Source organism: Lagopus muta, chromosome 5, assembly GCF_023343835.1.
Source record: "Lagopus muta isolate bLagMut1 chromosome 5, bLagMut1 primary, whole genome shotgun sequence".
NCBI lineage: Eukaryota > Metazoa > Chordata > Aves > Galliformes > Phasianidae > Lagopus > Lagopus muta.
The window spans coordinates 17,927,795-17,944,005 of NC_064437.1; the positions used below are offsets into that span (position 1 = coordinate 17,927,795).

The window sequence follows — 16,211 nt, forward strand, 5'->3', positions numbered from 1 at the left end:
TTTTAAATATATGAGCCCAAATACAAATCGTGTATTCAGACTTTGTGGCAAATTTTTTAAGCTAGAGTTAGGATTTTTTTTGTATGTTGATCAGTGTGTAACTACACTGAATACAATTCTAATATATAGTGTTTCCAGCAGTTTTATACTTCGTATGAAAGGTTGAACAGTACAGTGCAGGTGTTTGGATGTAACAGTCAAAACTCTTGCTTCTTTTCTTCAGGAAACTAAATGTCTGTCAGGAGTTTGTCTCACTTAATCCGTGGTAGAGTGAGTTGTGTCAGGACTTACATAGGAAAGTGAAGTTTGCAGTTTGAAGGTATGTGTCTGGCTGCGATTCACAACAGCAAAAGCAAGTTGTGTTTATCTGAAGCTTATTCTAAATCTAGGAATTCTCTCTAAAGTCACCTGGTCAGTCTACACCAAGCAAACTTGGTGTTTTTTATTTTATTTTTTGGGTACTGATATGGATAACAGAGGATGGTCTAATGACATGTATGAACGAAAAAACAGCTGCTTAATCAGTGTAGTCACAAAATGTCTCTGCTGCCATCTAGTTGTGGTAACCTTTTTAACCTTTAATTTCCTCCATATGATGTGTTTGCATGTGACTTGCCCACCAAAATGTGGCAGCACTCTTTTTGAGGAGCCGCCTTGAAACCATGCCAAAATCTTAGGTCCCTATGGAGTGAACCATGGAGCATGGGATTTTTCTACAGAATGGTCGCATACTTAACATAATTTAATTAAGACGTGTAACAAATGTCTGATAATAGCAGTCTCTCTGTGGTGGACCAGTAAGTCTTCTCTGTGTATCTTGATCTGAATTGCTGCTTGCCTGTGTCTCCGTGTGAGACCAGAATAAATCCGTGGTTCTGAGGAGGGCTTTGCCTCGTGGCATACCAAGATAAAAGCTGCATGATGCTTTATCTTAAGGCTAATGGTTTGTCTTAAGCCCAGATGAACTTAGGTGGCAGGTGATTTGCAGCCCTTTGCTAACACTGCCGTGCTGTACCTGAGGGAGAGTGCAGGGCTGTGCTGAGTGGCAGTCAGCATCGCAGCCGCTGTCATGGGGATGGGGAGTGTAAGAACATGGTTGTGAGAGGAACCAGGCTGTTGTAGGAGCTGGGGATACAGCAATATGTGGAAATAGGGATGGAAGATGGAGGACTGAGTGGAGAAAGCACTCCGTGGAAGAACACGGAGAAACACTGGTATGGGGACAGAGGCGCCGCAGAGAGCTGCACCTGGGTGTGTGCCTGTAGCAGTCGGTGTAGGCAGTGCTGTTTGTGCTGTCGGACACAAGCAGGTAGATGAGCTGTGGACCAGTAAATGCTGTAAAGAATAGCAGTAGGTGTTTCTCAACTATGTTCTCCAGCAGCAACTGTATCGCCCTGTGGAGGCCAAGCCCTGCCCACTCCGTGCTGGCAGCGTGCTGAGCTGGAGCCCGAGATGGCCTGCTGATTTACAGTTATTAAATCATTTGTAAGCAGAGTTAAGGACTTGACAGTGAGAATGCAGAATGCCTGCAGTCGGATTTGTAAAACGGGTTATCTCTGGTTCCATCCTGTGGCTCTCGAAGCGTCCTCGCACACCTGACGGGCATATCTGAGAACCACCTTCGGTGGCTCCTTTTCCTCGGGCTCCCGGAGCTGGGCCCCGGGGCCTCCTAGAGGCAGAGGCAGCCGGAGCTGGGAGAGGGAGGCGACGCCGAGGCGCTGCGTGCGAGTGTCGGCGCCGCCAGCAGGCGCGGAAGGCCGCAGCGGCGGGGCGCCGACGGCCGGGACGCGGCGCTTGCGTGAGGCTCCGAGCGCCTCAGCCGAGACGGCGCGCCCCGCTCACGTGATCGGTGCCGACCAATGGGGCGATCGCGTGATGCGCGGCGGCCGGCGGCTGCGTCGGGGCGGCGGGCCAAGATGGCGGAACGTGCCTGAGGGGTGGCGGCGGCCGCGCGGGAGGGACGGGCAGGCCCGGCTGTGGGGAGGGTCCGCGCTGCCCCCGCTCCCTCCCGGGGAGGATGGTAAAATGACCCAGGGGGGGAAGAAGAAGAAACGCGCCGTGAACCGCAGCATCATGCTGGCCAAAAAGATCATCATTAAGGACGGAGGGACGGTGAGGCCGGGCGGGGCTGGAGGGCGGGAGGGGGGAGGCAGGCAGGCTGACGGGAGGTGGCGGCGCGGGGCGGCCTGCGGGCTTCGAGCCTCGGCCGGAGTCGCCGTGCGGCGGGACGGCGCCCGGCCCCGCTCTCGGTTCGCGCCGCGCTTCTCGTAGTGCGCCCTCGGCGCGAGGAACGGCCGCGAGTCGTGGCGCGGAGTCGCGACAGGCGCGCTGAGCACGGCGTATCGGGAGCTGGGAGCAAACGCGACACCTGCGGCTGTCGCGCCGCGCGGCTGAGCGCGCGGAAGCCGAGTGGGGCCGGGGCGGCACGAAGCTGGGCGGCATGCTCCGTACTGTGAGGGAGCGGCCGGAGCTCCGGAGCAGTGGGTGCCGGCCTGCGCCGCCGCTCCTCCTACGGCCCGCCCTCCTCCCGTGTGCCGGTCTTTATTCGGGCGCTCGGCTCTAGGGGCCTGTCATCCGTTTTGGCAGCTGGAGCCCGATCTTTGATTTGATCTGTCAGTGGTTGCTGACGACACGTCGCCTGTGGGTCTTTTTTTCTGCCGTGCAGTACTGTAGATTGGATGCGTACCCTTCTAACGCAGTGTTTTTATTTCAAGAGAGCCTTTAATGCGGGGACGTGTCGGCCTCCGGGGGCCTCCTCGAACTCTGCGTGAAGTGATGGAGTGAGGGCTGGTGCTGGCGTGGCACGTGTGCTAGTGGATGGCCTTTTGGAACGAGCAGGGGGCTGGTTGTTACGTAACAGTGCGCTTCGGAGTGAATTCTCTCTGGAACCATCAATTACTGATGAAAATACAGTGTGTTTTGAAGCGCCCTTCATCGTTCAACTAATATTTGCCAAGAGACAGAAAGGGTTGTATGTTTTTAAAACTTTCAAGCTACCTGGTATAACATCCTTATAATGCCAGCACGAACTTAATATGCCTGGATTGCCACTGTTGCTCAGTGCTGGAACATCCTGTCAGGTCCTCCGTGCCCAGTCTTCCTGGTTTCTTTGTCTGCCCAACGTGCTATGGGACACGATGGGAAACAGGTAAATGAAAAGGGCTTGTGTCTTGAACGTGTGCGGTTAGCAAACCAGTCATTAATCTAGCATCTGAGTGAACAGTTTCCAGCCTCACTGGTTTATTTTCAAGCCGTTTCACATCAAAGAAAACTCAGTGACTTTTGCCTGCAAGGGGATGCAGCTGCCTAATAAAGCACTGTCATAGGGTAAATAGTTTATTGATGAGGAACTTAATTTATTGTAACTTCTGTTTACTGATCTTGATGTTCAAAGAGAGAGATTAAAAAAAAAAAAGAAAAAGCAAAAGGGGAAGAAGAATCCACTTAGTGCCCTGTGGAACCTCTCCCAGCTCTACAGTTGTGCAGGGTCATGCAGCGAAGTGCTGAGCACTGCAGGCTGGGGCAGCTTGTGGTGCTGCTTGTGGTCTCATTGGTTGTGCTCTGGCCTCTGTGCAGACCAGAGCCCCCAGCCTCTCCCTCCTGCTGATTCTGCCCCTTTTGTCTCTCCTGGCACGGGCAGGTTTGAGTGTATGTTTGATTATTCCTGTGTTGTGGTGTTCACCACCTTATTGCTTATACAGAGACTTTGTAAACTCAGCTGGTTCAGGCACCACGGGCTCTGGGTGATGTGCTCCTGGCACACAGCGTGTCTCCTGCCCACTCTCACAGAGCTCAGCCTGCTGCCAGCAACCCTGCCAGCCCGGTTGGATGCTTGCACCTGGCATGGAGGCAGCCCTGGGCCTTGTGCTTCTGTCCTGAGCCCTGGCTGGAGCTAGTGGCACGTTCAGCATCTTGGTACTTGGCATAGGATGGTTCTTCCTTAAGTATTAAGCTTGTGGTGATGGTAATTAGATTTGTTTCCCTTCATCATGAATTATATAAAAGTTCGTGGAGGAAGCACACTGTGGCTGACCACTGTTATAAGTAAATAGATTCAGAATCTCTCTGTTACAATTTGACAAGGATGACTGTGCCAGCAGTATCCCATAGAACTGTTATTTTAAAACTGGTATTTTTGTATTACTCTTTGCAGTTTAGTAGCTGTATCACAGAAAGCAGCGTGCAGTGGTGTTTGTGGTCAGGCTGACCAAAAGGAGAGGTGGTAACATCAGTTGTGTGGGTTCCTTGCTATTCATAATTTTGCCTTTCTTTACGACCTACTGGAATTCACCTTGGATAAGATTATGTATTTTTTAAGTACTCATTAGATGAATTAAGAGTTACACCTCAGTTAGGTGTGATTAGATTGCATCTGGTTTTGTAGATAAGAACTACTAACAGTGCCTGTGAGAAGTGGGCACTGGCAATAGAAAAGAAAGGCAGTTTAACTCAGTGATCTTGATGCCACTGGATTTTTGCTTCTGCCACCGTAATGGCAACGTGTGATGGGCACTGCTTTGACAGAATGGGAATAGGTCTGACCTGTGGTACTTGGAAGGTCAGGTGGTGGTTTGTTACAGCACTGCTGCCACCCCAGCATGGTAGCTGGTGTGGTGGTGTGGCAATTTGAAAGCAGTCTAGGGAAGATGAGAGTGAACCTGATTTCTTGTAGCAGGCTGAGGCACCCAGCTGAGATTGTTTCTTATGGTTTCTGCAGAGCCGCATAAAATTTTAATCCAAAACTAAAATAAGGATTGTGGGTGGAAAGGGCAAGGAACGGTGGGAAGTCAAGGTAATTATAGCCACTTTCTGTACCTATGAAGACTTAATTTACTGCAGTAAGAGAATAAGACTGAAAAAATAGCAGAGATCTGGGTGAGCACTTACTGAACAGGGTTTGGGAAAGAAAAATGGCACAGTATGAAGGGCCTTTTCCAGCTTACCTTTAGAGTACTGATACAGTTACTTTTAAAAAAACTGTGATTTAGCTGTAGGGCTGAATGGTGGTTTTCTGTATTTATTTCCTGCAGTTGTTTAGAAGGTTTATATTTTTTCTGTTGAGATAACTTGGAATCCAGATAGAAAAGCTGGATACAACTTACGTACATTTTGTAATTAAAGACTCTAATGTTACCTAGCTGGACCTTCAAATTGTACAGCACCTGAGGTTGGAAGGCACCTCCGATGATTTCTAATCCGCCTGCCCCCCACTTCCTGCAGCCAGGGTCACTGGAGCAGTGTGTGCTGTGCTGTGTCCACCTGTGCTGTGGGGACAGGGATTCCACAACCTCACTAGGTGACCTGCTTCCACTTGGTGTCAAGTTTAAGTCCAATTGCCTGTATTTTAGTTTGTGCCTCTAGTCTTGTCACTGAGCATATATTGACAACACCAGGGTGTGTCATCTTTCCTTCCTCCCGTCGGACATCCATACGCCTTGCTGAGGTCCCCCTCAGCCTCCTAGAGGAAGGAGCCAAGGACTTTGGGCTGTTTGCTCTGTAGCAGTGCTGGGTCTCATCAAGTCAGTGCCACTGCTGGCAACACATCTTTACGTGAAGCTGGGACAGTGGATGCTGAGGCTGCATTTTAAGGTTATACAGCACATTCAACATTTCTGATGAGTTATTTATACTAAATTCTTATAAAAATATGTAGTGCACTGTTTTCTCAATTTGCAAATGCAGAATTTTGTTTGACAAGTTAGTATTTTAGAATATATGAGATGAGCAGGTTTTCCCTCCCACACTCTTCTTTTTCTCGTCCAGAGCTGCTTCTAATTATATCAAATCACCAAGGAACTTGAAGTTTCTTATTTTAAACCTGTTTTTCAGACCTCTTCCTACATTTGAAGCCCATTACTAGCAGTATTTGGAAAACTATCAGTTCTGTCCCTGAGATTTGCTTCTGGCAGCCACTGTGTCAGTTTCTTTCTTGATTCAAAGTTGTCAAGGTTTAGCACTTGGCCGTGGTGTGTTTTATTAACAGAAATGCCCCATGCTGGTTGGCACAGTAGGTGATTAGATGTTGGTGTAGCTGAATGTGGATTCTGCCGTGTTCTGAAGTTACGAAAATTTCATTTCCGTGCAGCGTTGCGTGGGCTCAAATGTTTTTCTCAAGGAAGAAAAAAATGCAGTCCTTCAAAGAGTGTTTCTGCTTTCAGTAGCAGCCTTGTTTTCCAGACTGACAGTGTAAGTGCTTCATTTTGCTCTTTGAGATGAGAGTGCACTTTGTACTCCACAAAGCATTCAGGCACTTCAGCACATTAGGTCGAGCAGCTCCTCTGAGATGTTTTGAGTTCCGTTTCATTTCTTAACCCTTCTGTTTACAGTGCTCAGATGCATTTCTTGTAACTATGACAGTTACTCAGATGCTTTAATGTCCTGCTTTTCCTCTTGTTTTAGCCTCAAGGAATAGGCTCACCCAGTGTCTACCACGCTGTGATAGTGATATTTTTGGAGTTTTTTGCTTGGGGACTCCTGACAGCGCCCACTCTGGTGGTAAGTGATGTGCTTAAGTTCCTTCTTGCTGGGTATTACTGGGTATTACTGCAAAGGCTTCAAATGCCTGAATTAAATGGAAATTGTGCAACATCGAGCTGCTCTGTTATGCATATGAAAAGAGTTCTTTGATTTCTATATAGAGTCAGAAATCCAAAATTATTTAATTAAAAGCAATATAACACTGTGACATGTTTATGTGGAACTCTGATAACACTTACTTGTAAATGCTTTCTGACTCAAAACATGAAGGACAGCAATGAAAGGGGCTACAAGACATGGGCACGCTGGAAGCTAAAGGACAAAACAACTTGAAATTTGGTAAAATTCTGCAGGTGTGTGTGTGTATAGGGAGCTCTTGGCTGACATAGCTGTGCTTTCAACGAGCTTTGGAGCCTCCCTGTGACTAGTGAAAACATTCACAGCAGCATGTTTGTATCAAATTCTTTTCTAGTGTAGTTGGTTGCTCTGTTCGGATTTGGTCTCTTAGGTGACACGTATTTACTAGTTAGATGGAACAAAGATTATGGATCTCCAAGCAAACCCCTCTAAAAATGCAATCTTGGTGCAGTTCTGTGAGCTGTTGGTAACCATGACTAGTCTGTTGGATACAAACTTTGTGTCAGCCACTGAATGGAAACCACCTTGGGTAACACAAGTAGACTGGAGATCAGTGCCTGTTTAACCAGCCTGCCTCAGCTGTAGTCTCTGACCTGGGAGAGACACTTGAGAATGGTGTTGTCCTCTGCCTGTGCATCCGCCCACAGTCAGCAGTAGTGTGAGAGAATGCCAGTTGAAATAAGTTTCCAGGTTTTCTGTGCAGTACTCTGTTTAGTTTTCAGATATTGAGCTTGGCTGAAATGAGTGCTTCCCAAAGTGTGAAAGAACTGAAGCTTCCATCAAGTAAAGCTAAAACCTCAAAAGTCAGAGTACAGGAAAAAAATGCACACTTTGGTTTTACAAGTAAAAGAAGGCAGATAGACCGTGCCTGTTGCTGAGGGGGAGGCCCCACTGTATCTAACACTTCTCTGTAATGCACAGAGAATATCCGCAGAGCATCCCAAAGGCCACTTTTGTCATTGTGCTTACCCTGCTGTTCCTTGCAAAGCAATAATGGAGGCTATTTAGCTATTTCCCCCCTTCAATAAATTGTGCTTATCTGAGGTGACTGGTGTAATGTATTTGGAGTATTCTTTCTGTGTAATTTCAGTAATATCTCGTAACTAAGATGTTGGATAGTGAACCTGATAATAATGGTTACTGAATTGATTTTCCTTAGTGTGGATTAATTTTGCATAAGTTTGGCTGCCTTACAGTTTAAAATCTCTCTCTATAATCCATGAAAACAGAAAATGCTGTGGGCGTGCCACGCTGTAGAAAGTGGGTGCATGATGAGCAATATTTATTGGTAATATTGTGTGAACAACAGTGTTCAAATTTCTTCTTCAGGTTTTGCACGAAACCTTCCCAAAACACACATTTCTAATGAATGGTCTAATTCAAGGAGTAAAGGTAGGCTGACAAAAGTAATCACAACTTCAGGTGAATGATGGGTGGGATTTAGAAATGACTGCACCCAATGAGAAAAACATTTCAGAGATTTTTCAGTATAGCTTTAGTAGTATGAACTGAATGTGAGAATAAAGTCTTGCCAACAAAGCTAGTGTGTATCATTTTACTCACGGTACTGCTTTGTGTGTTGGTGTGTGTGTTGTTGACTAATCCCAAATGACACACATGGTGTTAAAACTTGGTGCTCCGCTAGGGTATTTTCAGTTACTCTCATGTGAGTTCCAAATATAATAAAACAAAGCACAGTTCCTGAAACTACTTGTACTGATGGATCATCTGTCTTGAGTTTTGTGTAGCTCTGAGATATTAAAAGTTATCTTACGTGTTAGCAAACATGGAACAGATTAGGAGTGCTTGACCATACCGCCTTTCTGCTGCATTGTAGTCGTTAACTGTAGTAGAAAGAGAGCCAACTCCGCCATCAGTTTGTGGTATGGATGGCTGTCGCGATTCTGAGCGCTCAGTTCTAACTGAAATGTTTTGTTTCACTTAGGGCTTATTATCATTCCTCAGTGCCCCACTCATAGGTGCCCTGTCTGACGTGTGGGGACGAAAGTCCTTCCTGCTGCTAACAGTGTTTTTCACCTGTGCACCAATACCACTAATGAAGATCAGCCCATGGTTAGTGAATTCTCTCACACTTTATTTGTTCCTTGTGTAGGTTCTTATCTAATGCTTGTTTCTAGTATTGTTAATGCTTGTTTCTAGTATTGTTGATTAAAATAGTGTTTGGGCTCCATGTAACATTAAGGCTTTTGTATTATAAAATCATAGAATTGTCCACCTACTACTGACATTGCCCTTAGTACCATATCTACATATTTCTTGAACACCTCCAGAGCAGTGACTCAGCCACCTCCCTGGGCAGCTCATTCCAGTTCACTCCACTCTTTTGGAGAATAAGTTTTTCGTAATGTCTAACCTGAAGCTCCCCTGGTGCAACTTGAGGCCTTTCCTTCTCATCCTATCACCTAGTTACCTGGGAGAAGAGGCCGACCCCCACCTTGTCACAACCTCCTTGCAGGTAGTTGTAGAGAGCAATAAGGTCTCCCCTGAGCCTCCTCCAGGCTAAACAATCCCAATTTCCTCAGCTATTGCCCATAAGATTTACGATCCAGACCCCTCACAAGCTTTGTTGCTCTTCTCTGAACACACTCCAGATCCTCAGTGTCTTTTTTGTAGTGAGGGGCCCAAAACTGATCACAGTATTTGAGGTGCAGCCTCACCAGAGCTGAGTACAGTGGGACGATCACCTCCCTGCTCCTGCTGACTACACCTGGGCACACTGCTGACTCACATTCAGCTGAGCATTAACCAACATGCCCAGGTCCTTTTTCTCTGTAGTCCTCCAGCCACTGTGCCTCAAGCCTGTAGTGCTGTGACCTCAGCCCAGTGATCCACGCTGTCCCTCTGTAGGGCCTTCCTCCCCCCAGGCACATCAACACTTCCTCTTAACTTGATTGTCTTGGCCATCTGCAAACTTCTACTGAGGGTGCACTCAATCCCCTTGTCCAGATGATCAGTAAAGATAAGAAACAGGATGGGCCGGTGTATGTTCCCCTGGGGACCACCACCACTTGTGACCAGGCACCAGCTGGATTTAACTCCTTTTATCACCACACTTTGGGCCCAGCCCTGCAGCTGGTTCTTCACACAGCAGAGTGTATCTGTCCAGGTCATGAGCTGCAAGCTTCCCCAGGAGAGCACTGTGGCAGACAGTGTCAAAGGCTTTGTGCAGTCTGGGCAGACTACATGAACAGCCCTGCCCTCATCGCCAGGTTGGTCACCCAGTCACAGAAGGAGACTGACTCAGTTCCCCCAACTTTGCAAACTGAAGTAGCCTGTGTGAGCTGCTGCCCTGCTTGGCCACTACTTACTATGGGTCATTACTGTGGCCACTTAATCTTGAAATTAACTGACTACAAGAAAGAAAAACTTAGGCGTGAAGTAACCATTTGTAAACTGTTACTGCAGTTTTATAGTTTTGCTTCTCTAGTTTTAAAATCCATCAGCTTTCACACCATCTGCAAATTTAGTAAGCTCTTAACTGGCACATACATTCTGCAGGTAGTGCATGAGTCAGAATTCTCAGTGTTGGAGACTACCCGTGTGCCGTACCTCAGGGTGTAGCTGCAATAACAGACTGCACTGACCCAGGGCAGAGGCAACTATTCAGGTAGCTCCATCCCCTTTTCAGTTTTACTCTCTGGTCACACGCGTTCTTTGTGGCTACTTCATCCCTTATGTGGGGCAGCTTGTTTCAAAGTGTACCTTAATGTTTCTAATGACATCCTACTAGTGTCTATAGCGTCTAGCATAAAGATAGGGCTAGTTTTTGACATCTCCTACTGCCCAAGTTCTCAAGATACTCGAGTTCTTGACTTGCTTTTGGCTATTGGCATCAACGTTTCATTTCCTATAAGAACTTAATCGTAGCAGCTTCTTGTACATGTTACAAAATTATGCTGTTTATGGTCGGTGCACAAAGAAATTGCCCAACTGTATAAATTGTACAACTGCTATAAGTCCATTGTAGTATTTGTCAGGAAAAGATGGACAAGACAGTTACTGTTGAGCTGTACTTGGATTTTGAGACTTTTTGCTCCTAGCTAGCTGTTCTGATTATTTACTGATGTTTTTACCATGTTTTCAGGTGGTACTTCGCTGTTATATCTGTCTCTGGAGTTTTTGCTGTGACGTTTTCTGTGGTTTTTGCGTATGTAGCAGACATAACCCAAGAACATGAAAGAAGCATGGCCTATGGTTTGGTATGGTTGCTATTTTGTTTGGTTGGGTTTTTGCTCCGTTTGTATTTTATTCAGTACTAACACTTCAGTCAGTAAAGCTTTTAAAAACTGATATTTCCAATTCTTTTTTGGCAAGTCATTTTCAGCCTGAAGTAGGGTTAAATTATAGTCACCCAGTTCTGTGGCTCCTTTTGAATATTCCACTCTACCTTAAACATAATGTGACTGTGTTAAAGCCTCTCTTTCTTAGAGTTATCATCAGTGCTAACAGTGTAATTTGGGAGCTCACATTAGTGTTAACTACCTTGTCATTTTAAAAAATGTAGGTATCTTTCTTGGATCATTTTGGAAGTGGCACTGCAGTATTGGGACTGCTGCTGCTGCTGTCTCCATTCATATTTCCATTCAAAAAAATGCAGCCGGGTAACTCATCTGTCTTAAGTTCTTCTTGACTCACCTCCATTTCTCCCAGTAACCTGCAAATCTCGGGAGCCTTCCTGGGCTTATATATTATGGATTAGCAGAATCATTTCTTGTGTTCGAGCTACAGAATCTGATGATACTCAGCAGGGACAGCTGAAAGTGAGGGATAAGGAACTAAATTGCTTCTTCTTGTATGAATGCGTCAGGAGTTGAGGGATTCTGATGGAGGTCCTTCAGAGGTTTACAGTGTAACATTTTCCACAAAGACAGGTAACTGAAAACTGCTCTGTGGAGTTCCATTATAACGCGTTGGGTTAAGCAGCATATTAAATTTAACATGCCTTGAACATGGGTATTTTTTACTAGTGGTTTTTTGTTTTGTTTTTTTTTTAATTGAAATATTATTTCACCAGTATGAAGTACAACTTCCCAAAGACACCAGCAGGCAGCTACATAATTAATTAAACCTCTTCATGTCAAAACATTTAAGAGTGCCATGAGCTTCACACTGCTGTCCAGTTAGCCAAAAAATCTTTTTCTTCACAAATTTTGTCAGAAATACACACTGCACAGACCCAGGGAAAAAGTTCTCTTTAATCTCTACCTGATAAAAACGGGAAGGCTTCTGAAAGCCAGGGAAAGTAAGTAATAACACTTCTGAATGTTATCACTGAAACCCTCACCAACTGTTCTTTGTTTCAGGTTTCAGCAACCTTTGCAGCAAGCTTAGTTACCAGCCCTGCCATCGGTGCCTACCTTGGTCGGGTCTATGGAGACAGCTTGGTTGTGGTCCTGGCCACGGCAATAGCCTTGTTAGACATTTGTTTTATTCTTGTTGCTGTACCAGAGTCGCTGCCGGAGAAGATGAGGCCGGCGTCCTGGGGAGCGCCCATTTCCTGGGAACAGGCTGACCCTTTTGCAGTAAGTTTGTGAAATAATGGAGTATGTCATATTTGGAAATGCTGAGCTTTTAAGAAAATACTGTGATTGAATTTATTATGTTTCAAGCTTAAAAAAAAAAACAGCAAAGCTTATGCTTTAATCTTGCACTTCTGCTGACGCTTTTGCCAGTGATCTTGCTAAATGTTAGGTGTCTTAGCTGACATGTTCTTCAGTACCTTTTATCAGGTGTACTTTTTCTGAATATGACAACTAAATATTTTCCAACACGTTTTTTCCTGCTGCAGTCCTTGAAGAAGGTTGGCCAGGACTCAATAGTGCTGCTAATCTGCATCACAGTCTTTCTTTCCTACCTCCCGGAGGCAGGTCAATATTCCAGCTTCTTCCTGTACCTCAGACAGGTAAACAAACATTTTGATACGGATTTGAATGGCAGTAAATTTACCAGCAGGTTACAGTGCTGCTGAGTCAACACAAAAAGCATAGGTATCAAATAGAATTTAAAAGCTTGCAGCAGTTAAGTACTCCTGCAGATAGGATTTCTTTTGTTTTTAGATACAGAGGAATAAATGCATTCAGTTTCTCATATTTTGTTACTATGTTATTCTTGGATTATGAAGTTCACTCTGTCAGACTGCTTTGTTAATTGATGACAGAACCACTCACTGGTTCTCTGTTTGTGCCTCTCTAGTTTTTTATATTTTACTTGGTGGAAAAAACAAAATTAAGTTAGCCTGGAGTTGAGTAACTTCTACACTGACTGTTCTTAGACTGATGTGTGTGATGACATGATGTGCACTTAACATTCAATTGTCAAATTGTTTGTTATTTATGTACCTAGATAATGGGATTTTCATCTGAAAGTGTTGCAGCATTCATAGCAGTCCTTGGAATTCTTTCCATTATTGCACAGGTGAGTCACTGCTGAGTATTTCACTGAGCGACTTGGGAGGAGCTGAGCACTATGGAGAGCTTCCATGTTCTGGATCCAGAAATCTCACTCGCCTTTTCTGTAGCTGTTCTTCTAAGCTTCTAACAGTTGATAACACTCCTACTTTAACTAACTTACTTAGATGAACAGCTTGCCAGATAAGAGTGTAGTTCATTACTACGCAAGGTGCTTTGTGTTGGGATAACAAAATCCTTTTGTTTAGAAAAAGAGAGAGCTTATGTTACTTGCTAATCATCTAATAGATGATTTTTTTGGTACAGACAAGGCTCCTACTTGGCAAATACTGCTTTTGAACTTTGCTTTTTTCATTCATTAATTTATTTGCATGTATTTAACATTTAGAATAAAATGTTATTTTTGTTTTCTTGTACGTTTCTCCCTGCTCTGTTAGACAATAGTTTTGAGTTTGCTCATGCGGTCCATTGGAAATAAAAACACCATCCTACTGGGTCTAGGATTTCAAATACTACAGCTTGCGTGGTACGGCTTTGGGTCCGAACCTTGGTACGTACATTTCATTTTTACATCTGAATTAATGTTGTTCTGCATTTTATCCTTTACCCAAGAGAGACACTTTTGTCTGTGTACGCACGAATACACGGATACATGGTACATGTTCTGTCTGCAGGACTCTGTCCCTGTGGAGTAGTTACCTCAGTCTATTTTCTGCAGGATGATGTGGGCAGCAGGAGCTGTTGCAGCCATGTCCAGTATTACTTTCCCAGCTGTAAGTGCACTGGTGTCACGAACTGCTGATGCTGACCAACAAGGTAGGTGTTCCTTAACCCTCTGAATTCCAGTCAAAGAAATCCATGAAGCCGAATGTATCTAGCGGCTCACCCATTACCATGGTAGCCCATGCACTTGAGCCTAGCTCAGAAACTGTAAAAATCCAAGCTGTGTTAAAGCTGTGTGTGCATTTTAAGTCCTTCTGTCCCAGAGGCAGAACATTCAGGAACTCTCAACAGCAGAAAAATATTTAGTGACACTAATACAGTCTTTATTTCCATTACTTTGATGCAAGTTAGCTTTGTTGTCCAGTGCTTCCTTTGCTATGAGTCTGATAACAAGGTCTCAGAATAGGCATGGCATAGGAAATACTGTTCTAGGCCTGCAGGGACATGGAAGAAGAGCCTTGAATATACCATAGGACCATTTGTCTGTACCCTTGTTAACGCTACCCATGGTACAGCACCAGTGACACTTTTCCTACTTGCATTGGCTTAAAAGGCTTAATTAAAATCACTGTTTATGTACGTATGAATACTAATAGCTGATGGCATACGTTGTCGTTCTCAGGCGTTGTTCAAGGGATGATAACGGGAATTAGAGGCTTATGTAATGGTTTGGGACCTGCACTTTATGGCTTCATATTCTACATATTTCATGTTGAACTGAATGAACTCCCTATGCCTGAATCGCCATCAGGAGGTACTGTCGTCACACAATACCACTTACAACAGGTATTCCTTTACTTACTGATTCCTAAACCAGAATTAGTTCTTTAGTATGATGCTGTGCTACGTTTCATCACGCTGAATGGAAATGAAGCATGTAAAAACAGCTTCTAAAATCACTCTCACAGAGTTGTTTTTTTTAAATAGGTACCGTGGTTAATTTCTCTTTGAAAGAGACCCAATAGGCAACAGACCTTATAAAGAAAAGGAAAAAATAGACTGATTAGTAGCAGCTTTCTTGTCTCCTGTGCAGTTCCCTAGCACTGTATTTACTTTTCACATGTTGTGCATTGTAGTTGTGGTGTTCCTTAGTCTTTTAGCCAAGCCCTCTGTTTTTTACTTCCTCACTGATAATAAGAAAAAAGAGCAGCTGTCTGTACTGGCTGCAGCAGGATAAGGCAATGCTTATTTCCAGCTGTTACACTCAGTGCTGTCTAGCTCTGGTTCACTGGTTAATTTTAGAGCAGAATCTCTGCCTCATTTCCTTTTTCTTTGGTACTTTTTTGTTAATGGTGGTTTCTTAAGACTGTTTTTCGATGGCAGTGAAAGCCAATGACCGGAAATGCTCATTGTTCAGGCCACAGAACTTGTTCTGCACTACTTTCATACAGTTGCATTGTGTGCACTGCCACCTGTTTTAGTTCTAGATGGCAAATGGCACTTTGAGAGGAGAGGCAAGAGTTCAGGTCAGCAGGGAGAAGATGCTAGACTTGAATCTTGTCCTGCTGCCTCCCAAGAAGCATGCTCTACAAGCTGATGTCCAGCTGCAAATGCCCAAAAGCACAGAAAATCTCCTACTGCTCAGCTGTTATTTTCTTTCACAGAACGTGCCCTAGGACAGGAAGTTAGCAGCAGCAGTAGATGGCACATGTTCCCTCTCTTAAATCTAAGATGTAATCTGTCCAGCTTTCTTCTAAAAGATTCCCCATGGAGGCAAAGTGTCATCTTGCCACGCGTAGCAAGAAAAAAAAGCTGCTTTCACTTACAAAATGCGTAGTTTAGCCATCTTAGTACATTAACACATCTAAAGGCTTAATAGCTTGTGTTGATGCTGTTTGCTTTTTTCCAGAATTCTATAATTCCTGGACCCCCATTCTTATTTGGGGCATGCTCTGTGCTGCTGGCACTGCTTGTTGCCTTGTTCATTCCTGAACACACCAACCTCACTGTACGATCCAGCAACTGGAAGAAACACTGTGGCAGTCATGGCCATCCCCACAGTCCACAAGCTCCTGGTGAAGCTAAAGAACCATTACTACAAGACACAAATGTATGACAAAAAAAAATCTAGAAGACTTTTTAGACATTTTCCATCAGCGGTTTGGGATACACATTCCACTTCCATCAAAAAGAGTTTCTTAAGGTAATCTTCAGAATTATCTTTCTGCATGAAATTTATAGAAATTAAAAAAAAAAACTTCCAAAGATGTTGCCATTACATTAATAATATGCTTTTTCTTTCTTAAAAGTTAAGTACTTATCTCTTGCCATGAAATACTGTTACTATTAAACTTTACATTCTAGTTTGGAGACAAAAGAATATAGTCAAGGTTTGAGCATGTGTCCTTCTGTTTCCTTAAGGTGGTGAGCTTTAATTCCACTCATGCTAAGTCTCAGTGAGACAGACGAGCATCCGTGCGGACCCATTCATTTTAATGTTGTAAA

General features: G+C 44.4%; 1 protein-coding gene across 2 annotated transcripts; it reads left to right on the top strand.

Annotated features, from left to right (window-relative positions):
• Window positions 1-1,885: 1,885 nt before the first annotated feature.
• MFSD14A (major facilitator superfamily domain containing 14A) lies at window positions 1,886-15,897 on the top strand. 2 transcript variants are annotated; one of them, XM_048943891.1, is made up of 12 exons: window positions 1,886-2,112; window positions 6,400-6,495; window positions 7,945-8,007; window positions 8,561-8,688; window positions 10,721-10,835; window positions 11,940-12,158; window positions 12,425-12,538; window positions 12,979-13,050; window positions 13,481-13,593; window positions 13,762-13,859; window positions 14,389-14,552; window positions 15,616-15,897. In XM_048943891.1, the coding sequence occupies exons 1-12, from the start codon at window positions 2,026-2,028 to the stop codon at window positions 15,820-15,822; spliced, it is 1,476 nt and encodes a 491-aa protein (XP_048799848.1). In that variant the 5' UTR covers window positions 1,886-2,025; the 3' UTR covers window positions 15,823-15,897. The 2 variants fall into 2 exon arrangements, with proteins under 2 accessions (XP_048799848.1, XP_048799849.1); XM_048943892.1 differs by lacking the exon at window positions 1,886-2,112 and adding an exon at window positions 2,187-3,148.
• Window positions 15,898-16,211: the final 314 nt, after the last annotated feature.

Bases quoted from the DNA above. Each gene is read 5' to 3' on its own strand.
- MFSD14A (XM_048943891.1), top strand. From the start codon at position 2,026: ATGACCCAGGGGGGGAAGAAGAAGAAACGCGCCGTGAACCGCAGCATC. The intron at 10,836-11,939 runs GTATGGTTGCTA...TCTTTGTTTCAG, and splicing joins GAAGCATGGCCTATGGTTTG to GTTTCAGCAACCTTTGCAGC. The intron at 13,051-13,480 runs GTGAGTCACTGC...CTGCTCTGTTAG, and splicing joins TTCTTTCCATTATTGCACAG to ACAATAGTTTTGAGTTTGCT.